We start from the raw sequence: 27,257 nt of genomic DNA on the forward strand, positions 1-27,257 counted from the left end.
GTTTAATGGGTTTTTCGTGGTGTACAAAATACGGATACTAAGGTTATGTCGTAAGATCCTGGGCATTGTCTGAGCCCCTTGTTCATAAATAATTTTTCTAAGCCGGCCCGACATGCACAGGAACATATGTTATGAGTTCTGGCCGTGTTCCTGGGCTGGGAGGTATCTATAGGAGCGCCGTATATCTGGATGTTTATGTGGGCCCGTGTGGGGTGAACCGACAAAAGCATTTGTCACAGTTGAACGCCGTTAACGGTTAACAAGAGGGAAAAAAGCACGGAAATGGCCAGAAGAAGCACCTTAATCAGTTCAGGGAGAGTAAACAGGAAACAAAAGGAGCTGGAGCTGTGTGGTTTCGGGGAGTTTTCTGATTGCCAAACTTTGGCTGATTGAGCGCAAAAAATTCCCTGGATGACGAAATAGCCACAAGTAATCAAGCAATCAATCTAGCAAATATTTGGCTTGTGGAAAGGGAGTTGGGTAATTGAAATAAGAGACGCAATCAAAGTTGGTCACTTGCGGCTGATCAAGGCCAATAACAAGTTGGATAAGATTAAATGCAATTCAGGCAAGCGGCCTAATTTATTTTATATGGATTACGGCTCTGAAGAATAGCTTTTATCTATTAAAATGTCTATTAAAGGGATACTAGTAAAGATGTTTTTACATTTCTAGATCCTATTATTCATTCTAACAAATAACATCCTTAAAAATTTTTAATAATTTAAAAGTAATTATTTGAACTTCTCAATGTGTATTATAATTAATTGAAAGTCAGCCTCGGCCCCCGCCAATTTAGGCCCCCCATAAATAGTGCCAGTTACCCACTCGGCGGGGCTAAATCATCACTTATGGCAGCATCTGCTTGACAGTCCGCCCGACCACCGCCATTCATTATCTTTCGCTAATTGAGTCATCTGGCAGCGGCTTATCTATCATCTTATTTGTGGCGCAATTTGGCCAGCGCCTTCCGCGGAATGTCGCTTGAGTAATATCGGTGCTGGAACTGCGGGTTATGGCAGTGCCTTCAATCATATTCCGGGAAATGAGCCTATTCCGCACCCCATGTGTGTACAATATATGTACACGCATCATGTCGGCCATTATTTATCTTTCACTCCTTTCAAAGAAGGCCTCTGCATTTTCCCTTCACTTTCAACTCCGCGTGTTGCTTTCGTATTTTTTCGAGATCCCCATTGGTTGTTGTGCGTATATTTTTGGCACAAATTTCCTTTCCGCATTCCCATGGCGAGTTTTTATGACAGCTACGCGAAAAACAGTTGAGCGCCCAGCAAAAAAAATACAGAAATAGGACCGAACGTTGAAAAAATCTAGACAAGAACAAAAAATGAGAAAATACCGTTTGAGTCCGCTCGTGCACACAGCTTGAAACAACATTTTCCTTCCCTACCATTAGTTTGGTTTTTGTGTGGGACTCGGTGCTTGTTCTTAAGCATTTTCCGGGGACGACAACGCACTTCCTGCTTCCCAGAGGCAAAGGGGTTCTTGAACTCTGCCTGGAAGGATTTTCCGCACGATTTCGGCAACGGTTTGTGATATTTAGATTTATTTCGATATTCAAAATGGAATTGTATCCAAAAATGATGGGTTTTAATGAAAAGGGGCGGCGAAGGGCAATGCCAACTTTTAAATGGTAAGATAGAGTTATCAAAAAGGAACTCTTCATTGTCGTATGGGACAAAGTTTTAAGTATATATGTAGCCATCCCCTCTTGCCGCAGTTCCATTTCCCTGAACTTTTTCTTGCTGGCCTTTTTTCTGCGTCCCGTTTGTATTAAGCCTTTTGGCCTATATACTTTTTCGAAACGGCCGCTTGGTCATGTGTCATTTTGGTCATTTGTTTTAGACAAGCCCCCAGTCGAAGGGCCCTTCTCCTGCCTCGGAAGTCCATCTGCACTGAAGTGCATTCAAACGTAAGCGAGCTGCATTGGCCGCAAAACAAAGCGGGCGACAACCAAAAAATGTGGGAGAGAACGGCAGAGTTTCTGGGTGCGAAAAAAAACCAAAAAGCTTAAAAACCTAAAACACAAAAATTGCGGCCTGGGCAACATCAACAGCAGCACAAAGGTACACAGAAAAATAAATCAAGGGTTCCACTGAATAAAGTTTGAGAGGCTGATAATTTTGAATGTCTTTAATAAATGTAAGCAAATCAAGAAAGGACGCTATAGTACTATCAGATACACGATGCTCAGCCTAAGGAAGTGCGAGGTAGATGGAGATATGCATGCAGCTATTGGGCAGTTTCCGAGATCGCTTTCTTTATTTGCTAATAACTTTTTAATGAATAATCCGGTTTTAAAAATGTTTGAAGTTAATTATAAGGAGAACCAAATCCCATTTACACTTTTTAAATTAAATTATATTATATTTATTTATACTATATTAAAATATGTATATATAAGCATGCAGCTGACAAGATTCTATTGTTTTTCCCCTGTGCAGCAAACCGAACCCAAAACTCCACTCAAGCTGTGTGCTAAACTCCACCGACACTCTGCCTGCGGCCCCCTTCTCACCGCCTTTCTAACCCCCTTTTAGCCCCCTTTCCGCCGTCCATTCAGTCAACAAATATGTTCAACATGCCAGAGCTCCGTGCTGGCCCATTGTGTTCCTGATCCTGATCACTGCGCTGTGCATTTTAACGCTGGCTTCGCTTTTTTGCGGCTTTTCTCCTCTTTTTTTGGTCGGGGTATGCGGGAATTTGAATGGGCTTGTGACAGTTGGGGGCAAAGGAATTAATTCCTGTTTATTCATGGTGGATTTTGGGGGAGATCGAAGAAACTTTGAATGGAAATAAAGTTGGAAAAGAGATGGTTACAGTTTTTGAACAGGGGAGAAACTAGGAAACCGCATAATAGCTTTACAGGTGCTGTTGCTTCCCGGAATAAATTTAAGAAATACTTTTATTTACTATTTAAATAAATATTTAGACTTTTTTTCTAGCAAGGGCACATAACTTAGTGTCGCTTGCAAACCTTCTTTTCGTTTTTTTTCGACTTTGCTCTCATCCCTGTTTTGTTTTGGGTTTAACTTTAAATGAATTTCTATTATTTTTGTGTTTATTTAAGCTTTGCAGTCACCGGCACTCCCTTTTCCGAGATTTCCCCGATTTTCCCCCACTTTTTCCCCGCCAAGCGTGGATTGCTCTTCTTAGCCTCGTCTGCTGCTGTTTTATTCTGGCACTCATTGCTCTGCGTGGATGTTTTTCTTGTTTTCCCCATTTTTCCCGTTGTTGTTTACTGCTGCACACAACTAAATTGGTATATCCGTTTTTATTAAGCAACATTTCCGGTTTCTCTAGAGTGTTTTCGGGCTGCACTGGAACGTCGAAGGAGTTGGCGGAGGAAAGTGCGGAGGAAAAGCGGAGGGAGGGGCCACTCTCAGCCAGTGACAATTTTTCATGCTGTTGTCAGTTTTTCTTTCTGGGAAATCTTGCCCCGCGCAGTTCGTTAGTTTTCCCCTCGTCATGTGAGTGTGAGAGTGTGGCTTTTCTTGTATTTATCTGTGCTGTTAGTCTGCGTTTTCTCCTGTCTTTTTCCGCAGCTCCTGCTGCTGCAGAGGAAAAAATGAAACTCATTACGTATACGCAACGTGGCATGTCACGTAATTCACGCTTGGCTGACATCGGGCAATTGATTTGTGCCCCACATTGATTGCCCCACTGGCCCCGAGGCCAATATCACAATATCACAATTCCCCCAGCAATGGCTTTCAAACTGTGGGGCCCCACACCTTTTGTTTTTCCTCCAATGCGGCTCATTATAATGCATGCATTCAAATTAAATTTACTGGAGCCGGCGAAAAAAGGGCAGCAAAAGAAAAGGTTCTGGGTCCAAATGCTCAACGCTTATCTCAATGGAAATCCTTGAGGACCTCATAAATATTTACACGGTGAAAAATTAAGCTTGCCTCCTGAAAATATAATATATTTATTTACAGAAAAATCATTTCGTTTTTTTATATTTTACGTAATGATTTTGCTTTTTTAATTCATTGGCTAACATCAAAATGCCCTTTATTTAATATATAAAATATATTTTCCTCTGTGCACAGATGTGTGAATAAAATTCGAGCCTTTTTCGTGTGGTCAAAAATGTTTAGCCACATTTAAACTTCTGCTAACCCAGTCCCTCGGTCTCGTTTTCCATTCCTCCGGGGCTGTGTCAAGGCGCAAGATAGTTTCAAAAGTGATTTGGGTACACTTTCGGGATTTGGTTTTGGCCCGCCCAGCCCGCTCTTGCCCATCCCCACTTCTTTTCCTGGTCAACGGCATATTAAATTAAAGCGTCTGGTCGTTGTCCCTTTTTCTGGGTGTCCTCGTCGGCCCAAGTGTCAGTTGCAAGTGTCAAAGGTGCTTCTGTTTTTAAATTATCCTCAGAGCCACAAAAACATGACAACAAATTTGTGTGAATATGCGTTTCTATCTTTTCCCTAGATAAGAGTCCTTGTCCGTCCGGGTCGCACAAAAATATGGAACAGGGCAAATTATGCAGAAAACGGAAAATATGAAAATAAAAACAAGGGTCGAGAGGGCTAACTGAAATGCTCGCTTGTAAAGTGAATCTGTTAAGAGATTATTCTAATGGAAAACTCATAATAAATACTGGGGAGTGGGCGGAATTGGGGATGAGAAGAGGAGATTTCATTGGGATTAAATGTAACGGAGCTAAATGCTTTGATGGCTGGATGTTTTGAATAGCAATATGGGGTAAATTAAAAGTAAAATAAACGCCTGAATGGGTAAATTAAATTACAAGCAAGGATTGGTATAAAAATAGGAAAGTAAAGGTCACACAGTTTCCTTTTTTATTTAATATATCATCAAAATGTTTGACTCCTATTTTCAACTTTATATATCTTTGTCAAAAATATTTCAAAATGAAGTGGCTTAAATTTTTAGTTTTTATGTTTGACAACATGCCTTAAAAGTTAATGAAATACCCATAGATTAATATTTTACTTGGTTTAATTTTTAATAAGAACTAACGGAAACTTGACATATTTAATATCAACTAATTGAGCGTCCGGAAAGTGCTGCTTTGATTTTTAGGACACTCGTCGTTGTCAAACAGAGTGCAACAAAGAAAACGCTCAATTAGGCGCGCCCTTTCCACCAACATGAGAAAATTTGCAGCGGGGGAAATGCACAGCACACACATGCAGAATGGCCTAATTAAAAAGCATAATTTAATTAAGAGGCGTCAGCTGGCCGAGTTTGTTGGTGCTTGACAAAAACAGAAAGCGGCGCCGAGTGGAGGCCAAAACTTGTGGCATATGCCACAAAACAAGGACTGCATTTCCGTACAGCAGAGGTCATGAAAATATCACCTAAGACGCCTCGTAAAATTTTCATAATCTTAAAATTGCTGCTGAAGTTTAATGACATGGCCAGGTAGGATGAATTTATACAACCAAGTGGAGATTATTATTTTTCAATGGCATATAATCATTAATTATATTTTTTTTTATATTCTTTTTTTTATTGTTAAACGAAAAAGTCAACAATTTGCTTTATATTCCATTAAATTAAGAATACCGCATGACCCTATCTAACTTGCTCTTAAATGTATACATACTTATGGTTTAAAACCCCCTTCCGTGTTCTGTTCTATTTTTCCGCCACCTCTGTGTGATCCTTTCCCTCCACATCGTCCTTTCTGCTTCGCCTGCGTGTAAATGCAATCATAAATTTTGCGGCAAGTGCAACTGCTGCTGCAGGTTCATGTTCGAATATTGCGCTGCACAAAACATGACAAACATTCGGCATGACTGCCCTGCATGCAACATTCCGAATATTTAGCATTATTTAATTTACAGCAAATTAAGTTTAATGTTTTACAACTTAACCGCATGATTTATGCAGTCCGCACGTTCGTCCGCACTCAATCACGGCAGCCTTTGACAATTGTCGCACAAATTATGCCAAATTAAATGCCCGGCAAAATGATGGAAATGCAGTAGAAAGTGCAGGGAAACGCTGGCAAAGGCAAAGGACAATTGAAATGGACTCTCGAAATTGCATTATGCAGGAAAATGGAGGTCAAGAGTCGGGAAATGCCAGCAGATGGCCGTTGGAGATGCCTTCCGTCTCTTGGAAAGCAACTAAGTTTAGGATAAAAAGTACTTAATAAAAAATATTAGGGATAATTTAAATAAAGATTGTACAACGTGAAAATAATTTTAAAAAATAATGCTTTCTGGTTATACTTCTTATGCCTATAATAAACTATCGTTTATTACAATAGAAAATTATATGATATCACTCTTAAAATCATAAGAAAATGCTTCACAATATTTCCGTTAAACCCATACCCATATCTAATGGCCAGTGCATCTCTGCTCACCTTTCTCATTAATTTGCGACACCTCGGAATTCCGTATTCCGTAGATAGAGATAGTCCGATATCTTTGCCCAGCAAACTGCATTTGCATTCTCAGCTACCCAAGCGGACCACTTCGGTCCACAGACACTCGGTCGAGGAGGATGTGTGGTCACCACAGGCATATTCTAGAGCAGATTCTTGGTTTCTGTTTGGGCCGCCTAGGCCCCCTAACCCCCCGAGTCTTCTTAACCCTCGGCACACGGTTCGGTCCATCTGTGCGTGCCTTATTGACTCGGCTTGGCTTTCAACGCAACTGAGCCGCAAAGTCAATTCTGTGAATGAATCCACAGTCTCTTAGCCAGCGGATATGAAGATGGACAAGGAGGGGATGTCTGCAGTGAGAAAAAAGACGGGATTGGCAGTGGTTTCTATAAAATCTATTGAAGCCTAAAGATATTCAAGTGCATTCCCAGCCATTTCAATGGATATATTTCTCAGTTTTTCAAGCCAATTAAGCACTTTTTAGTTATATTCTGCTACCTCCAAACTATCATAAAGTTGCAGTTCTTATTTAGTTCCTAATTTATATTTTTTTAATATTAAGGTCTGTTTTTGCAGTGCAAGACAGGGGCGTAGGCCTCCCTTAGCTTGCAGCATAAATGAAGTTCTAGTCGCAATGTGACGTTGATTTTTCATTTCAATTTCTTGCCATTCGAGTCCTCCACGACCGCTCCTCTCTATTTTCCAAGCCCCTGTTTTCCGAGCCCCCGTTCATTGTCATCCTCATTCTGAAAATGTTTACTTTGCACTGGTCGCATATAAAACGGGGACCCAACTGCTTGACAGTCAGTCATGGGATCCGAGAGGTTCAGCCTAGGTATGGGGAGGATATATCCCAGGGACCGCCTTCGACCACCCCTCCGGTTTATAGATGTGGGGTTTTAGTTTGCTCGGTTTGCTTTAACTGTTGTTGATACGGTTTCCGTTTGTCTAAAGCTCCGTGCGGCACTTAAGTGAACTTTAAACACTTTTATTAATGGCATATTATGTAATATACGTGCCCTGGATGCCGCGGCTTGCCCCCTTCCGACTCCCCGCCTCGTTTTAAGTGGATAGGCAACTTTTGCCAACATTACTAGCTGCAAATGTTTTAATTAAAGTGAAATTGGGTATTCTGAGTGGCACACAAGTCCTTACATCTTCCCTTCCCCCGTCTCCTGGGCCAGCCATTTTCCGAGGGTTTCCCTTTTTCCGCCCGCCCCACCCTCCGTTTTCCCACCAAATCCGCTGCAGTCCCAACTGGCAGCGATTTAGCCAGATGTTACGCATACGCAGCGTAAAACTTTTCCCATGCCCACCAGCCATAAGCCATGAAGATGGGGAAATCATATTTCCATTTCGGGCACATTAGCTGCGTAAAAATATTCAAATGGCAGAGCGAATGTTTTTCCCACTCATCGTACTTAAAAATTTCCCAAATTAAAGTATTTATTCGGGAGCACATTAAATATGAGCCAGCAGATCTGAATTTCAACTTGAATGTTAGGAAAAGTAATTTATCAAAAACAAAAACAATCATATAAAAGATTTAAGATAAAAAAAAAAAAAAGATAAAAAATTCAGAAACGAGAAATAATTTAAGTTAACTTATCAAAATAATTAACCTTTTCGGAATCCAACCTGCATACAAAGTAGCCCCGTGGATTTTTAGCCTAGATCCCACGTCCGTAATCCCTGCACATAATCCCGCTAAGAGCATCGCTGGGTTTTCAGTTTATGATCCCCGGCGGTTGATGTAATTGCCTCTGTTCAACCTCCACTTTCCCGCCGCCCACTTCCGGTTTTCCACTCAACGGCGACCATAGCTAGTCATCAGCCAGATTTTCCGCATTTCCCACTCTCCCTCCCACGCTCCAGCTCCATTTCCAGCCCCATTTTCCCCACGCTCGCCGTCGGCTAAGCAAATACTTGGCACTGCCTCGCATTACGCATACGCAACGTTTGCAGTTAATTTGCAAATGTTTCACATGCCGACTTCTTAATGAGTTGTCTCACCGGCTGGGGCCATCAAATGGTCCACAAAGAGGGAAAACGAAAAGTGGAAGGGGCATCGGAATCCATTATTAAACTTCAGTTGTTGTTTGCCTTCCGATTGACTGGCGATTGTTCGTCGAAGGAGCAGATTGCAATCCACTTTTTGCTCCTGAATCGCTTGTTATGCTTTATGTGCGGCAAATATTGGTCACAAAGGCTGCTCTTTCCCCTGCTGAATCACTGAGGAAAACGGAGATAGGAACACATACTGTTACTTAGTTTAACCTCCACTTAGTAGTTAAGTATCTGAAATATCTTCGGGGTATTCGAACTTGGTTGAATGTTGTTTTCTCTTAAGCAGAATACTTCCTTTGCGGTGCAATATTTTCGATGTCGTGCTTTTTTTCCAAGTGTTCGTGCGGCAGTTGCAGCTGCAATGCCTTGTTAAGCGTATGAACTGCCACATATGCCTCAGCACGGGCGCACACACTTACTGGATGTGGGATGGCATATCCCTTATGCCAGGTCTTATCCCTCTGCCAGCCGACAAAGGATCCTCCCAGTTGCTTTGTGAGCACCACTAAAGACTTATGGCATTAGAGCACAGCAGCAAAAGCAAAAGCGGAGCAGAAGCGGAGCAAAAGCAACCGCAACAACTTAGCGCATGTCAGCAACACATTACACGGAACTCGTAGCCATAAACTTGGATGCATGGGCAGGGTTGTGGGAAGACGGGTTTTTCAAAAGGAGGGATTACTGAGAGCGTATCTAAAATAGTTTCTGATCATTCAATAAATGGGGAAATAATAAATTCTGAAATGCATTTTGATAATTTATGAAAAACAAAAAAAATACTTACTGAAGGACTTCAGTTACTTTGCTTTTCCGCAAGAGCCATTAGAAAATTGCACCTCAAATGTGAGCCAAAAGCCTTTCGAAATCTTTAAAGTGTCCCCCTAAGGCCGTGACTAGCGAAACTCCCTTGCTGCTCTTAAAAGTTGCACAAAGGTAATCCCCTTCAGGTCCGAAGCTACGCCACTGACCCAAGAACATCGCCTCACGTAGTACGTATAGTTGATTTTCAGGCAGCAATTGCTATTGTTGTAATTGTTATGAGTGAAAACAGGGGGCAGGGGGCTTTTCCAGAAACTCCACTCCGAGGTTAAAAAGTAATATATTTTACAACAACAATGGCAGGAGGCGAGACTACATATTATATTTATATGCGAAACACACACACAAGGAAAACAACAATGGCTGATGTTAAGAGCAGAAATTCGCATTAAGCTGAAAGAAAAGCAAGGGCTGGACAGGGGAAAATTGGAGGGGGAGGAAAAATCCGGGGTTGTCTCAACAGCACAACACAACACAAGCCGGCAAAGCCACAAGTAAACGAGCCAAGAAACAGCTTGTTTTAAGTGTAACACACACTGCCACATTAGTTGCATTTTGCTCGGCAGAAAGCCTTCCCGCACCGCATGCCGCCTCTCATCCTGTCGGCGTTGTAGCATGAAATCTGTTTTAAAAACTCCAGACATCACACACAATGCCCGAAATGCCATAATTCTTGTCTACGCACCAGAGTCTGCCACACTTTATGCGAAATAAATAATTACAAACAAGTCAAGCAGACACCGCCAGAAAATGATGTACAAGTGCTGGATGTTGCCAGCGCGTGGAAAATGCTCGGAAAATGGATGGAGAGGTGGGATGGGAGGGAGGTGCAGGATACTCGAACTGCTGGAGGGGAAGTCGTAGCAAAGTGCAACACACTTCGGTTGATTATGCCCTCCGAAAGCCATAAGTACATTAAATTGCAACTAAATGCGGCGCACTTGCGGAAAATCTTCGCAATAAATGTATAGTCTTTTTAAGAAAAAGCCAAGTAGAGTACGAAACAATTAAAATAAAAAAAAAAAGATATAGCTAGCTAGGGGGAGAACTAAGCCATTATGAAAAGTATCACAGTAACTAGTATCCCCCAATATAGGTAGGTAATATCATTAAATAAATAATTTTAGACTAATATTTCAATAAAAATTACAAAAAATATTTGTACAACTTGAGAGCATTTCACCTTCGTTTCATGGAAAAGACACCTTATTTATTCCCACTCCTAAGCACTCTGATGGCATTTGTGTTTATGAAGACGACGCGTCGTCGACCCCAAACAAAGTCCAACTCGACGTACGCAAAAAAGGAAAAGCCACAGCCACAAAAACTAAAAAACTAAACAAAAAACACTGTGCAGTAAAGTGAAAAAAGTTTTATTTTTTTACGAGTGTGTGGAAAGTTTTTGTTGTTTGCTTTGGGTTTGTTTGGGTTGCATTTGGCCAGACTTGACTTTTGCTTTGGCATCTTTTGCCCCAAACGAACTCTGCCTTCGTTTCCCCCCTTTTGGTACACGCAAGGAAAAAGTATTTAAAAAACTGATGCTTGGACTCATGAAGATCCAAAAATAAAAGTTATGTAGTACCTAAATTACTTAAATTAAGTAAAACCTTTAAGAAACGAATCAGTCGATCAACTATACAAAAAACTGACTCGGCCTGACTCAGTTTTCAATTGATTGCCTCCTTTTTCTCAGTGCAGTGTGCACTTGCATTTATGAATGTTTAAGCATTTCGAGTCGAGCTGAACTCAACTGAACTGAGTGGAGATAAAGTTTTCAGTCCTCAGCTCTCCGGCGAACAATTGAAAAATTCATAAAGCCAGAGCAGAAGTGAGACGATGGAAAACTTTACCGAAACTCTAATGATGGCTAATTATTACAAAATACACACACACACACATATGGGCCGGAATAAGTTTTCCCGCTGCGAGTGAAAACTTTCGTATGCAAACAAAGTTAATTTACATTTTAAAATCCATCAGATTGCAAAAGCTTGTTTAAATAATTGCAAAATACATTTCAGCCTTAAGGCTAAAAAAAGAAAAGGGGCGAGGAAGGGAAGGCCCCGGAAAAACTTCAACACATTTTATACTGGGTTTTTCCCCGGGCTCTGGCCAAAAAAGTGTTTTTCTTTCGACTTGCTCATGGTAATTTTCCCCACCTCCCTCTCGAAATCAACTTATGTAAAGCAAATGAAATCTATATGCATATGCATTTCGTGCTCTCGCATGCACAAAGGGGCGTCGGAGGGGGCGTGGTCATGGCAATTGAAATCCCTCGGGGGACAAGCTCAGCTCTCATTCATAATTATTTGCGGGGAAATATGTAAATCGGTAGCCAAAGCAAATGTTAAACATGATTCCGAACGCCAGTCAGCTTTTCTGCTCACTCCTCGATTTTCAGTTGATTTTGCTGAATTTTCAAATTACCTGCGTTGATCGAGTTGGGATTTGGCCTCTAATTGATTTGATACTGGTTGGTGAATTGAACCAACTACAAGCCGGGGATAATTGTGCCAGCAAGCTGGAAAAATACCTCATGATTCTCGATTTTTTCGCTATTTAGCAGATCCAAGTGAGAGGAATTTATTACGTTCGTTATTTTAGCATGCCCTCCTTGGGTATTCATGGAATTCGAAACGAAATACTATGAATATCAAAGAAATATTTAGTGATATGTTAAACAAAAATTATTAAAAAAAAGAGTGCACATGAAGCCGATACTATTGTTTTCATGCAACCAACACTTAAATAGCAAAATAATTTTCAGTGCGATCTAAAAAAAAATTGCAGAGGCTTCAGTTCGATTCATCACAATTACATAATCCCCTCCCTAAAAAATGTGATTTTAATATGCCCTTTCAGGCACAAGCAAACATATCAGAAAGGTATTTTGTGAAAAATACCAACTCGAAGCAAACAAACGCCAGAAGCCCTATTTTTGTGAATATTCCCGACTTTTTTGTGCTGCCTACTGTTAATTACAGTAACAGCAGGGGAGTGGGAAGCTGAGTTTACACATGATCGAACTAAAAAAGAAAAGCGGAAGAAAACGCAGCTGGTGGGAAAAAGCAGCATACATTTGAGCGATGGAAGCAATCGAAAATGCAGCCGCAGTGCATTGAGCTGTTTGTGTTTTGTACTACTCGTTTCATACGAGTATACCAAAAATCCAACCCAATAAAGCTGTTGCTTCGCTTAAATATATGGCTTTATAGGGAAAACCCAGCGCAACAATGCAGGGTGAAAGGGGTGAGCATTTTCCACAAACATACATCTATGGATGGGCAGATTGCACAAAAAACAGATTTGCTTCAACAAAATACATGAAAATTGAGCGGAGTGGAAAAACAAGGAAAACGGAGAATATAAAAAGCATGAGCACACAAAAAACTAAAATTCAGGCAGACAAATTAAAACTAAGCGCTGCATGTGCAAACAACCGCCCGTCCTCCCCCAGATTTCCCCGCATTTTCCTTTCCCACCCCCATTTTCCGGCCAGCACTCGACCCAATGGCGTCCACTCGACCATTTGCTCCATTTAGCTGAATACACACTCGAAAAAAAGGGAAAAACTCACCGAACCAAACTGCGTGCTTAGTTTTATTTGACCGGTGCTGCTAAAACTGTAAAACACCCACAAGTAAAAGCTTCAAAGTTTCATTTCCTCGCACACCGAAAATATACATGAAAAAGAAACGAACAGGGATATGCAGCTGGCGAAGTTTGATTGGAATTGTTTCCGGAAAACTTATTTTGCGGATTTTTCACTAGCAATTATGCGCAAATACTTGTGAGCTGATGAAAAACGCTGAAATTCTCATGCTTAAATTAAATTTAACGCCCACAAAAAAGTCTTCGTTGCAGCATGCAATATTTTTGGACACTCCATGCAAGCAATAAATTTTATTTCGATTATTTCCGGTTAATTTGGCTGTCTGAAAGTTTTTCATTTCGGAAAAACGTAAAAACTATTGAATAATAATGCTTAATGTCCTGGAAGCGAATTTAAAAAGTGTTTTCAATGCTTTTTGCCGAAACACATTTGTTAAACTTAAATAAACAATCAGGATCTGTTAAAAACACATAAGATTATATTTCCTTGTATAGTACGTTTTGAGAAGTTGCCGTAAATATTATATGCGTTTTAGATATGAATATCTTCTAAAAGGCTTAGCCTGTAATCTTTTAATCTTGTTTTGTATCAAACATAAAAAATTTGTATATCAAATGAATAAAATATAGAACTCCAAGCCAACTTTATGGTTAAATAATCCCCCAATTTGTGTGGAAACTCTTTTCGGGAACGCAAACCAATTTGGATGCAGTTCCTCCATTCCCTGGCCATTGTGTTTTGGTTGGCATGGCATGTGAATTATTCATTTTTGTGGTATAGATTTACAATTTCCACGAACTTCTACAATACCATTTTTTTTGCATTGTTGATTTTTTATTTTTGGCGCTCATATGTATGTGCCGCAGCTCCTCTGATGGTATTGATTTTCGTTTTTGCTCTGTTGCGTTAATAATAGTGAAAAAATAAATCAAATCAGTTTAGCAGCGAGGATATATCAATGTTGTTATATGAATTTGTGCTGGATTTCGACGGGTTCTCGTTCTCTCTTAATTAAATGTACGCGGGCTAAAATTTGCACAAGGTAATTGAATTGCCGCTGCCAGTTATCCGGAACTAAATGCTGGGTGCAAAAACATAGAGAAATCAGGGTAGTATATATTTGAAAAATATGAAATATTTAATAACAATTTATAGTGAAATGCGAAATAAAACTGTGCATTTTCCGGACTGTGAATTAAACATTATTTTAAGTGTAAAGTTAGTAAGGGTATGCCACACAAAAGTGTTGACAAGTATGCAATAAAATATACGCATTTCTGCACTCCATTTCCTAATATTGCTGCATACTTTTAGGTGCTGTCATAGGTGATTTCGAGTGTTTGTGTGTAATTTTATCTGTTTTTCCCAGTGTAATCCAATTTGTCTGCGTTCCCCTGTCATTCCAGGTCACCTTTTGCTCTCGATTGGCCTGATCTCCGGCGACGATTCGCTGGACACGCGTGAGGGAGTCGATCTGGTGCTCAAGTGCCGCTTCACCGAGCATTACGACTCGACCGACTTCACCTTCTACTGGGCGCGATGGACTTGCTGTCCCACATTGTTCGAGAACGTGGCCATTGGCGATGTGCAGCTCAACTCGAATTATCGGTAAGTTTGTGCAATGGGCCGATAAATCCTGGCCTCATAAATTCCACGCTGACGGCTGATGGCTGATTGCCGATGCCTGATGCCTGATGGCTGTCAATGAGCTGAGGTAGCAGCCGGGGACGTCAAGGGTTAAGGACATTTATTTAATTGCCGGCGAGGGCAGGATTGTTTTCCCTCGCGATAAAAGATGAAAGATGCGCCACCCAAGTCTCGGCCGCTCGACTGTTAAATTTATTAAAATTGCCAGCGACAACGTCATCGATGCCATTGTACATCATTAAATGTTCATCTGCCCGGCGATAATTCATTACAGGCAAGTTGATGGCTTCCCTTTGGCCCTCAGTGTATCCTTTTCGTCCCTTTGAGCCATCTGGCGCAGCTGTGGGCCCCCGATTCCGGGCTGGTTCGCAAAAATTATTGCCATACAATGGCAGGCCGTGATACCGGAGACTGGAGATACAAATTGATTGCGAAAGTTGGCAACTTTGCTAATGAGGGACTTGCAAATCGATTAGTCCAAGCTCTGGAAACAAATGTTATGGTCAGGAAATTACCTAATAAATTTTTATTTCTCCGATAAATATTAAGTTGAGAACACAATTCTGCGGTATTAAATGTATTTATTATATATAATTTTAAATATATTAGGTTGTAAATAGGGAATAGATATAAATCGAATTTTACTCCCTTATTCCTCAACTTCAGCCCATTGTACTTGAGCACTGGTAACACATTGCGTATACGCAACTTAATTTCCAACTCTTGAGTTACAAAACTCCCTGCGAAATTGAAAAACAAGATGCGAGAGAGAGCGTAGGAAACTTTTTGAACTGTTTGAATAAAATGCGTTGAATACTGCTCAGAGAACTGCCGGCATATTTATTTATTAATCATAATAATCATTTTCCACAGCATTTTGAGCGTGAATAAACAACAACAAAAAAGCGGCGAAAACAACAAAAGTAATAATAAAAGATTGAGAGAGTGGGGAGCAAACATTCAATGCGGCGTATGCTACAAATCGCTTGGAAAATTTCAACAGGCCATTCAAAATACATGCCAGACAAAGAGCCCATCGCAAGGTTAAGGGGCGGGGGCGTGGCAGGGCGGGTCAGGGGCGCGGCAATGAGGCGGAGACCGCCAGACGACAAGCATAATAAATAAATGATCCAGCAGATACATGTACTGCATGTTCCGCTAAGTAGCAGCAGCCACAGAACATGCAAATGCCAAAAACGTGTAAGCAGCAGAATGAAGCAGAGCAGGCGAAAATAAAATAAGAATTATTATAACACAATTTTGCTAATCGCCCGTTAAACAATTTGCTTGATTTATGTGGCCCTGGGACTCAGACTAATGGTGCAAAGCGGGAAGAGGCGCACAAATATCAAAATATGGGTGAGATGGGGAGGGACACCATTCAAAGTTATGGGTTTTCGATTCAACGGAGTCAAGAATATCTCTAAATATTTGCGAAACGAAGTGAGGCTTTTAAAAAATTATTTTAAATTAGAAAATTATCGCGTATTATCTCTTGTTAATATGTAAACTAAGGCAGTAAAAATATAACAAACAGCTAAATTTAAAAAAAAATCTGTAAAAATCTCTGGTCATCGGCAAGTCTTAAAGTGATATGTCTCAGTTAAACTGCCCTCCACAAAGAAATCCTTCCGAACTGCCCATTATGCCATATCCTCCACTCAAAAGCGAAAGAAAATTCCCGGGTTTTCAACTCGAGTTCTAGTTGTTAAAAGGCCATCAGATTTCTTTCTTTCTGCATTTTTTATTCTGTACAGCCATACATTTAGTCATTGACAGGAGGCGGTGCACAAAAGGCAATTGTGATCCTTAAAAGGCGTGACCGACAGGAGCAAAAATCCTTACAATTTTTTATGCTCACAGCTTGCACTCGAAATGAATGGGTGAAAATAGTGAAAAAGAAGGGTTTGCCTGCTTTGCATTGACATGGGAACAAAGGGCTAATTGGGATGTTAGACAAAGGCGCTGCAACTCTGGCCGATTTTTTCCAAGGCTTTCGCTCCGGTAGCGCACGAAAAGGAAAAACACAGAAAAAGGACTTCCCCAACACACCGCCAGCAGTGGCAAGCAAGAAGATAAATTGTTTTTTAAATGAATTCAATAAAGCGTGCCATAACAAAATACAGAACACACAAATACGAAATGCGAAACACAAAAGGCATCCGTCTTTCGGGAGATTTGAACATAAAACGCCTATACAGTCGGCATGGCTTATTTGCATTTCAATTTGCATAAGTGGAGAGCTGCCACATACCTATATAAAATATGTATTTCCATATCCCGATAGATGTCGCATCGGGTTGGAAACAACACACGTGTTGCCGTTCTCCAGACCCCAGAAAGTCGGCATTTGATCTGCGCATTTTGATGTATGCCTGCCGCCAAGGTAGAGGCTAAACGTTGACCCGCATAAAAAGGCAAACATCCCGGGGAAACCGGGCGACTTAGGACCATCCATTGATAACAACAGGCTACGTTTGCATAAATAGCTGAAATTATTGCCGCACATCCATCACCCGAAATGCGAAATGTGTCAGCTGAGCCCCAGCCCCCATTAATATATAGTGGATATGTACAGGCGGACAACAAAATGATCTGGCAGAAAGTCAACGAATCTACTAAATGACCTACACAAAAATGTATACGTATCAAAAATAATTTTTTTGTGTTCTTGAACAACGTATATCTTATTAAAAATAACATTTGAAATATATGTGGTTCAAATGTTTTGATCTCCAGTTTAATGTCACAGTCTATCAAGTCCTTTACCTTAAAACAAATAGTATAAAAAATTTGCAATGGTATACTTTTTTAAAGGGCTAATAAATCACACAAATGTAATTAAAGAATTTATTATTCTTTCATTATTGTGATTTTGTAAAAAGGCCACAATTAATTACCCCAATATATTGGCAGTCTGAAGATATTTTACACAAATTTAACAACTTAAAAATATTGTCTATTTGGGCCTTATACAAAATAGGTGGGTAAGTTTAATACGACCTTTGAACACAGTGCGGGCCAAAGCCAATCAGCCTTTAAATCAATACCGCAAAAATATACAGAAATGAAATGATAAGCCATTTTAGCCTTTCGCTTCCTTTTTTCCCACGGGAGTATCAAAAATGTTCGCCGCGGCAGAAGAACCACAACAAAGACTCATGGGGCTGTAGCAAATCAAAATTAAAAATCGATAGACAGCATGAGTTTCATATTAAATTTCTTTTAACACAATTGAAAAATGCCTCCCACTGATGTTCCGGATGCTTCCGTTTTTCTTCTATTTTTTCATTCTTCACGTTTTTTGATTTTATTTTTATTTTCTGCGCCGTGTATTTTGCTATCTGTTCAGTGAAAAGCAAATTTGTTGATTGTTTTGCACGCTCCAGCAGCGAAATGTTTGCGGAACTTAAACAACAAGGGGCGAGCACCACGCAAAATTCCAATATCATTCAACAAACAGGCAGCGGCGCAAATAAAATGCGGGTTTGGGCAACATTCGAGGTTGTTAAGGTCATCAAAATGACAATTTTCGGACGGGGGACCGCAAAAAGATAAGAGCAATGTATCGGCCGATGGTCAGGGAGTCGGAAAACGAAACAATCCCAGTGGCAATCCCGATTCAATCCATCCATCACTGAGCCCCGTGATGGAACAGGGCAATTGTGAAATTTGATTGATTCCCAAAACTTATTGCAAGTTAGCTGGTCAAGTGGCCAACTCAATGGGCGAGAAGGGGCGAAATCGATGACTTTGCAACAAGCGATTCTAATTCGAGGAACTAATAGCCTTATTTGTCAAAAATATTTGGTCAAGGTTTAGTCCTTACCTTGCATGTTCTTACCTAGCATGTTCTGGAAACCGCCTAAGGATAGGCAGCAGAAATTGTATTGTCTAGAAGCACGAAGTTCAATTTTTACTGCATACTTTTCGACGCCTCTGCATGTGATTTTAAAACGCTATTTATTTCGTTAGTGAGATGTATAAAAATGGCTAGTGCCGTGCTCATAAAATTAATGTTTATTTTAGCTTCCCTGCATCCAAGTAAAAGCACTATACAGCACTTCCTGTCAAATCGACTGTAAATCAATCCCGGAACAATTCGCAATTAATCTGGAGCCAAATGCGGTTCGCAGCCGTCAAGAGCTGTCCAAAAACTGACCCAACTTCAACCAACCCGCTCTCGATATATCAAATGGCCCTTTCAACGAGCGCTTTTAATGATTTCCACTTTGAGCGGCGCATTAAATGACTTTACGACCTAGGACACAGATTTTGCAGATTTGCCCAATGGAATGCACAAGCCCCAAAAGGGGCTTAGTCCGCACCACCTACCCTCGCCCCCTTTTCGGCGACGCCCCTGGCCACCCACGAGCGGTTTGAACCCCTCTCCGCGCGACACATTTGCACATTTGCCGGCGATGTTTTGTTGTTTCGGTGCTCGTGGCGTTGCGTAAATTAATTTCAGTCGCTAAGCGTAATTTAAAGTTAGCTTAAGCCAGCAGACATATACATAACCACACACGGTGCTACACGGAGAGAAAACGTGGGTTGTTAGGGGTGATTTCAAGGAGTGTGACGCACTTTAAATTGTAAATATTAATTCGGAGTAAATAACGTATGTAACGTTTTGAGGATTAGCTCAGCTGTCTCCACATAATGCTAAATTTAGTGCTGAAAAATGCTGTCTCACTAGCTCAACTTTGTTCGCAGTGTAGGCACACACTTTGGCAACATAAACAAGACTCACAACAAACGGTCTGGCTCCATGCAAATACGCACATGCGGTGGGCGGTTGGCCAAGGGAAAAGTTCCGGAAGGGCACGGGCACGGGCACGGGCACGGGCAAGGAAAGGAAAGGAAAGCCAAGAGGAAAACTGTGGAAAGCTGGGGAAATGCGAAGGGGGACGGGCGGCGCAGAAGGTGTCCGACCGCCCGCCGGTCATGTGAAGTTCATAAAGCTACGGGGCGAGACCGAAAGCCAAAAACCGAAAACGAGCGAGGAGCCGCCGCCGGAAGTTGTCCGGCGTACGAAGTGCGACTTGTCAACGTGTACTTCCGGCCGCCATTCTTCGCCGCAATAACCGCAGCAATGTCGAGGAGGGGCACGGGGCAGGAGCGTTGGCCATGACACACAGGAAGCAGTTGGGCGCTCTTCCCTTCCGTCTGGAGTCGCCAAACTTTATGAATAATTCAGTTTAAATGCCTTTTTTTATTGCCAGTGTTGTTGTCATTTGCTGGCTTACACTTGGCTGCATCCAGCTTAAAGACTCTCAAGTGCTGCTTATTTAATTTAAATACTCCAAAATGATGGCCCTAACCGTGTAATATCCAAACAAAGAAATTAAATTAAATATTTGATTAACTTAGATGGAATTAGTAGGAACTGCATTTTAATTTTCTAACTAAAGTTGTTTAATTCCTTGGTTAGTATTTTCTCACTTATTGAAGTAATAGTGTTTGGCCAACTTATCGCAGTTCTATTTTATAAGGCGAGTGCCTTAAATCAAACAACTATCCAAATGTACTTCAAGGCACAGCAATTAATGTGCCAAATATTTGCACACAATTGCCAAATACTTTGACAGAAAATGTACTACATTTGGGGGCTTCTCATGCGCATTACGCATACGCCGCGTACTGCAGTCGAGTGACGGCGTGGGAAAAGGCAGCGGCAAAAGTTGATGTTGCTAAATTCGTTGTTTATTATTTGTTCGCTGTTATTGTTGCCGAGTCGTCGACAATATCGCCGGCGGCAGAATCAGAATCAGAACCTGAATCTAAATCTGAATCAGAGCCAGGAACAGGAGCCAGCATCCTTTGGAAAGTCCTGTCTGCGGAGCTGTTGTTTTGGCGATGTTTCGACGTAAGTGATTTGGAAACACCTGCTTAACATGTTGCCAGGTAGACGACGACACTTTCCCCATGGCTTCCCCGCTCTCCCCCGACTTTCCCCACTTTTGTGTCGACATTTATTAAGGTTGTTTTGTGGCTGCCATAATACAGTTTAGATGGTGAGCGACAACCCAGAAGGGAAGCCATTAACATCCTTGCCATGTCTTGTCTCCATCTCCCCGACCAGCCCACTTTTCCGCCCCTCGGCAGCCGCTTGGCAGACCCATAAACTTTGTCAACTAACATAAATTTTATGTAATAATTTTTCTAATCAGAAAATGAATATGCGGCACCACGGCACCTTTCCAAGCAGAACATCACACAAAATAAAGTGTGTACCAGCTTCAGCATTTAAAAACACCTAGTTGAAGTTTTAATTTAACATTTTTTTAACTTAAAAGAATGTAAAACGTTTTCTGAAATATAATTGTAAAATACCATTTGTCGGTATGTAATTAAGGGAATTCTCGTTATAACATTTGTACAATACTTTTTAAGAATTAGAGTTATCGCTTATTAGAGTGAATGACTTTGATATTAACTTATAAAAATCAGTTTACGAAGCATCATTTTCTATCAAATGCATTTTTAAAGTACCCTAAAGATTTCCTATTTCTTTTTTAGTATGACCACCCCGCATCTCAGTTTTTAACAGCTCGTCTAGAGCGATCTTTCAGTTTTTAAATACCTTTTTAAATGCCGCAAAATGGCGTTCGTGCCGTCACTCAGCTGCTTTTGCCTGTGCTGTTTGTCATTCGCCGTTAAAATCAATTTACGACAAAATAAACACACGCACTGTCCTGGAATTCCCCCGAACGCCGAAAAACCCCCGGATCGCTGGATCCCTGGATGCCGTGATGCCGGGATGCCGGGATCCCATCTGCCTGGTGTTTGCATTGCTGCGTTGTTTGTTTGCTTCCTGCTGGCGCTGTCACAGGATCCTGGAGCCAGGACCTCCGACCAGGCTCCAGGATCCAGGGGCCAAAATGAGGAGTCAGTGGCAGCGTCTGTCGCTGTCACCTTTAATGTAGAAATATTTTTTTCTCATGCTCGGGCATTGACAGACAATGAAGAGGGTTTTTCAGAAAGCTTATCGAAAATTGGCTTAAGGATGTGTGCCCTGTGCGGTCCCATCCCGTGCTCCCCGCCAATTTAATGGGCCTAACCCAAGGCGGGGTTCCGTTCCGGCACTTTACTGTCCCCGACAACTTAAAGTCCACCCAGAGCGTAGTTTATGGCCAAACTTTATGAGGGGTGAAGCTCATTAAGTGCGAGTATCGGGCATTAGCATCTGCATGGAGTTGCAGTCCGGGTGCTCATTAAAATCCAAAGCTCCGAAGCTCGGCACGGATTTGGTGCTATCAAAGGACTGCAAGTTACAAATTACACAGCTTGAAAAGTATGTATGCTCGCTCTCAGTTTTTTATAAGCTCAGTAAGTAGAACACATAGAAAACAAGTCTGATGCTTTAAATTTGGCCATTTTAATCAGGCACTTTTAGAAAACAAACCAACACATTGTGCTAAAATGTTTCAATACATTCTGACGCTCTTTAAACTAAAAACCAAACCCCTTTAAATAGATACATTTTGATAAGATCTAAGTGCAGGCCATCAACCGCAAAAACCCGAATCAAATCAGTTTAAACTTCCGCTTGCCAAAAAGCCATCAATAATGAACGCAGCTTTCTTTTGCGATTAAACCAATTTGAGCACTTCTCCGCTGGCGAATAAAAATTAAACTTTAATGAAAATGTAACCAGACGCCCAACTTCCGCAGACATCTTAAGTCGTACCATAATTTTCGATGGGAATATTTGAGCTTTTCGCGTGGCGCAGTAATTAAAAATTCAACGGGCGAAAATCAACAGGAGGAATCCGTTAACTGCTATCCCGTAACCTGTTACCAATCAGGACTCGGGATTCCTTGATGAGCAGGTGTGCCTGAGAAGTTTTCGCTTTCCCCCGAAGAGCTGTCTGAAAATAAAACAAAGGCGGTGGGCGGGAAATTCCAGGGGGGCTTTTCCCGGCAGCAGCAGCAGCTGTTGCCCAGTAACCCCCATTTCAACCCCAAAGACATTATTGCTCCCGCGAGGCCGCCGGCAAGAAAAAAAGAAATACATAGTTTCGTGACGCCCCCCAAAAACTCGAAACGGGGGTTAGGGCTGGCTGCCAAGGGTTAAGGGGCTTCCCCTGGATGACAGCGCTTGTCGATGATGACTACGGCGATGATGATTAGAACGAACGGCCTCCGAGGATTCGGCACGCAGTTGGGTCCTGTGGCCATTGCCTTAATTACGTGGAGATAAGAAAAGCAAATGTAAATATAGCGACGCCTCAAAGGTACAGTGGAGCTCCCCTGCGAAGGTTTTTGGAGGGATTTTGTATGATCTTAAAATCTGTCAGTTTATTTTTTTTATTTTTATCCGACTAGTCAATAAGGTGTACAATTATGCAAGGTTTTTGAGAAATCAAATAATAGCAGTAAAAGATACCGGAGCCTAAAGATTTTGTTTCTTGGCAACTATGCTAGTGGGGGACAAAAAAATGCATTTAATAATTGCCAAGCTCCGCGTACGTTTATGAAATAATTATAAGATCATCAATAGAATTAGCAAAGCAATATTTTAAAATACATTTTTATTTATCTTCGATAGAACATGTTCGAGATTTTAAATTTATTTAATTAATATTTTTTAAATAAATAAATAAAAATACCTATTTGAGTTTTTAATCATTTTCACGTTTCATAATTTGTAGCCCCAAGTATTCCAAACAGACAATGAGAAAAAAACTGACATATTCCAAGAGGAACAGAAATTTCGTTATAAATTCTTTCCTTTTATTGAGTTAAGCTATTTATTTAAACTATATTGTCCAATTGGCAAATTGAAGGGTACGTAATTTCGCACTGAGTATTAATCATAAGACTATAAATAGACATTATGGAAACACATCTGTCCCTTCCATCAACATAGGGATAACCATGAACCCAATTAAAAAAAGGTGCTGGCTTTCCGGAGGCCACTGTAACGAACTCGCCTAGATTCTTCTCATCGTTGATGCCCAGCCACACAACAGTGGGAGTACGGAATTTATCAGATATGGCCGCTAGCTCCTCCTGATTCAGTAAGGCTGCTAAATATCCTCCCTTTTTGCGACAGTATTCTTTGGCATAATACCAATTCATTTCAAAGTTATTAATAAGAAAGTATCTTGTGCCAATTTTTTCAAAACTTGGCGGAATGTGCATATTTGAGACGCTAAGTACTGCCAGTGTTTCTCTTTGGGTTTTTTCCACATTCGACAAAGAGGCCTTTGATTCCTTCTCAATTCTATCCATGTTTTCTATAGTCTTTCTTAATAAATCGGTAAGTATATTCAACTGCTGCACAACATTTGGATTGTGATTTGAGAGTGGCGTTAGAGCGGCAAGGCAAAATGCACCACATTGATTAGGGGCATCCGTTAGAACACAATTTGTTTCTTGTTGGGATACATTCTCATTTGGTCGCACAACTCCGTATAAATTGCAGAAAACTGAGGCGTAAAAAATACAATTTCCGAGATTAAACATTTTGCGAACGCAGAACTGCGGAGGGCAAATGTTGCCGATGAACTGAATTTAAATATATTCGCATTTTGAATATATTCGCATATTTTGAAAGAGCACTTTGTGAGCACGTGTTATCGCAGATCTATATATTTCAAACACACGAGTACAAGTTATAAAAGTTCGCTAAATCTATTTTTAGGCATATACATTTAAAAAAATTTAAAAAAAAAATACTATATTTTGTATTTTCACGCAATTCATCCTTCACTGTACTTCCCCAAAAAGAGGGAAAGTGAAGGGGCGCTGGGAGGGCTGGCCGTTGGGGCGGGGAAGGGGGCGTAAATGGGTGGCACAACTCAAAGTGGCAGCTGGCCTTGCCAGGCGGGCGCAACAGCTGCGCTCACTAAACGCTCCGGCATAAACATAAAAAGTCTATGAAACTGTCATAAAGCAGGCAATAGAACCCAACGACCGGCGTGGGGTCCCTGCTCTCCAACTTGCCACGCCCCCTCCGGACAAAATATAACCGCCTCCCGGGTGGCCTTGTCAGTTGGCTAAAACTCATTTGTAAGGCGTTGCTCATAAAAAGCAGGAGGCGAACAAAAAATCGGTCTAAAGAAATTAGGCATCGGGCGCGAGTTTACAGAGAGAAAATGGCAGTACCATTTTTTAATGTGTCTTTAATTAAGACAAACTCTTGAATCTTTGAATTAAAATTGCTAGGAGGAAACCATACTTTAAAGACACTTCGGATCCCTAAACTTTTAAATAATCCCCTTAAAGCCCTTTTGAATTTTCTCACTTTTAACTTCCAGAATCGAGCTGTCTCAAGTCAATTTGATATTTTAGCACTAATTTTTCCAGTTTTTTCTACGAGTTATCCCAAATGTCCGCCATTAGCCGGCGAACTTCTTCAACTGTCATCCGGGGCTGCGCCTAGAAGCGAGCTTTAAAATTTGCCGAACTCATGGGAGAACTGGGGGTTCCTAACTCAAGAGAGCGTGTGTGGGTGGGCAAAGTATTTTTCTGGTCTGCCAAAGTCAAAAATTATCTAACAACAGGCAAAGTGGGGTTGGGGAGTTGACTTAGGGAAGCTTAGCCATTTCATTTTTGGCCCTGTTGTGCGGGCGAATATGTGTGTTAGGAAAAGATTATGCGCTTATAATGGGTCCGCAAGTTTTTGGACCCGGGCAAATCTCTACGAAATTGGCTTTTGAGCGCACATAAAATGCGGAATGCGGGGGGAGCAGAGTGTATTACACTGTGGAGCAAAATAGCAGAACCGGGAGACCAGATAGGCGGACTGTTCAAACAGTATATGTACATACACACAACTGCAAACAAAAGGGCCATAAATTAAGGCAGAAACGAAGCGAGATATACCCCCGCCTATATGAACCAGACATGTGTGTGCTCCGACCCCCAAAGCCCCCTGCAAGCCCCCGAAAAGGGGGCACACACTCCCGCTTGTGTCGTAAAACGCAGCATAATGAAACATTATAGAAATCATAAAAATCAACATCATATTTATGCATATAAAGCGGGCAACAAAACATCGGACTGTCAGACAGACAAAAGCCAAAAATTGCTGCAGCAAAAAGCCAAATATGCAAAATAAAATGTGAGCGAAGAAAGTGAAAAGGAAGGGCACAAAAACAAGGAGAAATGGGAAAGCGCATAAAACAAGGGGATATGGATGAGGCAAGCAGAAGAAAGACTCTCTTTGAAAACTCTCGGGATTCGGAATAATTTAGAAGGAGTAGGATGAATACCCTTTACTCAACGTTGAGTGATTTTCGTATTTTGATTTAGTTTTCAAATATCAATCTATAATTTATAAATGTTTTTGCAGGCTCCTTAAATATTTTAAGCCAAGTATATTTTACATATTTTATTATTAAATATTTTTAATGTAGCATGCTTATAATAAATCCCTAAGAAAAAACCTACAAAGCCCCAACAAATATATATTTCGAAATGCTAATTATTTAATCATTATTTAACAACCTTTACGCCTTCACTTATATACCCTTGAACAGCAGCCGAAAATTATGCAAAGTAATGCAAAGTGTCCCACCATACGCACAAAGGATGTGTTTGAGCAGCATGTTTCCCACACTCCTTCCTGGTCGTAAATAAGAAGAATACTAACTGGAGTTCAAGGCCAGAAAGAAAGGACAAGGGGGTCTAGGAGAAATGGAGAAAGGGTGAGAACGGCGGAAAGCGCGAGAGACTCATAAATTCTCCACTGCAATTTTCGCCTATCCCGTCGCCCAAAACTCAAGTAAAGCTGGGCGTTTTCGCCTTCTGGACTTGGGCCCCAATAAAGAAAGAGCCAGATTGCTGACCAAAACCTCTGTCATATTAACATTTATTTTTCACGCCCATTTTGACTGTGGCGACAACGCAGCGGAAATTTTACTGCCATCGCTGCTGGTGTTGTTATTGCATTTCTCCTGCTGCCAGGCAAATAAAAACTGACAGTACATATAAAAAAATAAAAATGCAGCGAAAGAGGAAATGTGTTGTATTCGAAAAAATATTGAACAAGTTATTGCTTTAAAACAGTACGTAGAACTAAAGCGCTGACGTTGAAAAGAGTGCAAATTTAGTTAAACCATTTTTAGACACAGCTAATATTTTCATTTTGGAAAGTTAATTTAGTCTTAAATATATGAAGGGCTAAACTTTGCTGATAAACTTTAAACTATTAAACCTATTAGAGTAAAGCTATCAAACTTTCTAAAGATGTTCACACACAACAATCTATTTTTCTAAATTTTGAAAACATTTTGACAGAGAGACCCTGGCTAAAAAAATAGAGAGCTCTTTTCGGTTGACTTCTGACCGAGAAAAAACACATATCTCAAAAATGCGAAACGAAGGCAAGCCGCAAGCACAGCTGCAGTTTCAGTTCGAGAGCCCCGAAAAAATCCACAGCCCCTCCAGGGCAAATCCCCACCCACATTTCAGTGGTTTGACTTTTGCTTAACACACACCCACGACCCGCCACGCCCCCTTTCCGCCCCCTGGCCCAAAAGTGAAGGAGGAGCATCCTCAACCGAGTTATGATTTATGCACATTGCTCTGTGAAATCTATTGAGAAATCAGTGACAGTGGAGAAATATGCGAAGCTGGACAGCAGATGGCAGCTGCTTGTGGGGATTCTGGATTCTGGACACCATGATGCATGGCTATATATGGCCATATCTGTAGCGATCCACATCTCCCCATCCCTCCTTCCCGTTCGCACTTAATACTGTCAATGCGAAG

At 41.1% G+C, this 27,257-nt stretch overlaps 1 protein-coding gene across 3 annotated transcripts in view; it reads left to right on the forward strand.

Moving 5' to 3' along the window:
• The window catches only part of LOC108029207 (hemicentin-1), a 104,754-nt gene that overhangs the window by 39,247 nt on the left and 38,250 nt on the right, over window positions 1-27,257 (forward strand). For all 3 annotated transcript variants that reach the window (XM_017101387.3, XM_017101385.3, XM_017101386.3), the window contains exon 3: window positions 14,294-14,495. In XM_017101387.3, coding sequence (XP_016956876.1) covers window positions 14,294-14,495 — 202 coding nt within the window. The remainder of the gene's footprint in view (window positions 1-14,293; window positions 14,496-27,257) is intronic.

This window comes from Drosophila biarmipes, chromosome 2L (genome assembly GCF_025231255.1).
Source record: "Drosophila biarmipes strain raj3 chromosome 2L, RU_DBia_V1.1, whole genome shotgun sequence".
In the NCBI taxonomy this organism is placed as follows: Eukaryota; Metazoa; Arthropoda; class Insecta; order Diptera; family Drosophilidae; genus Drosophila; species Drosophila biarmipes.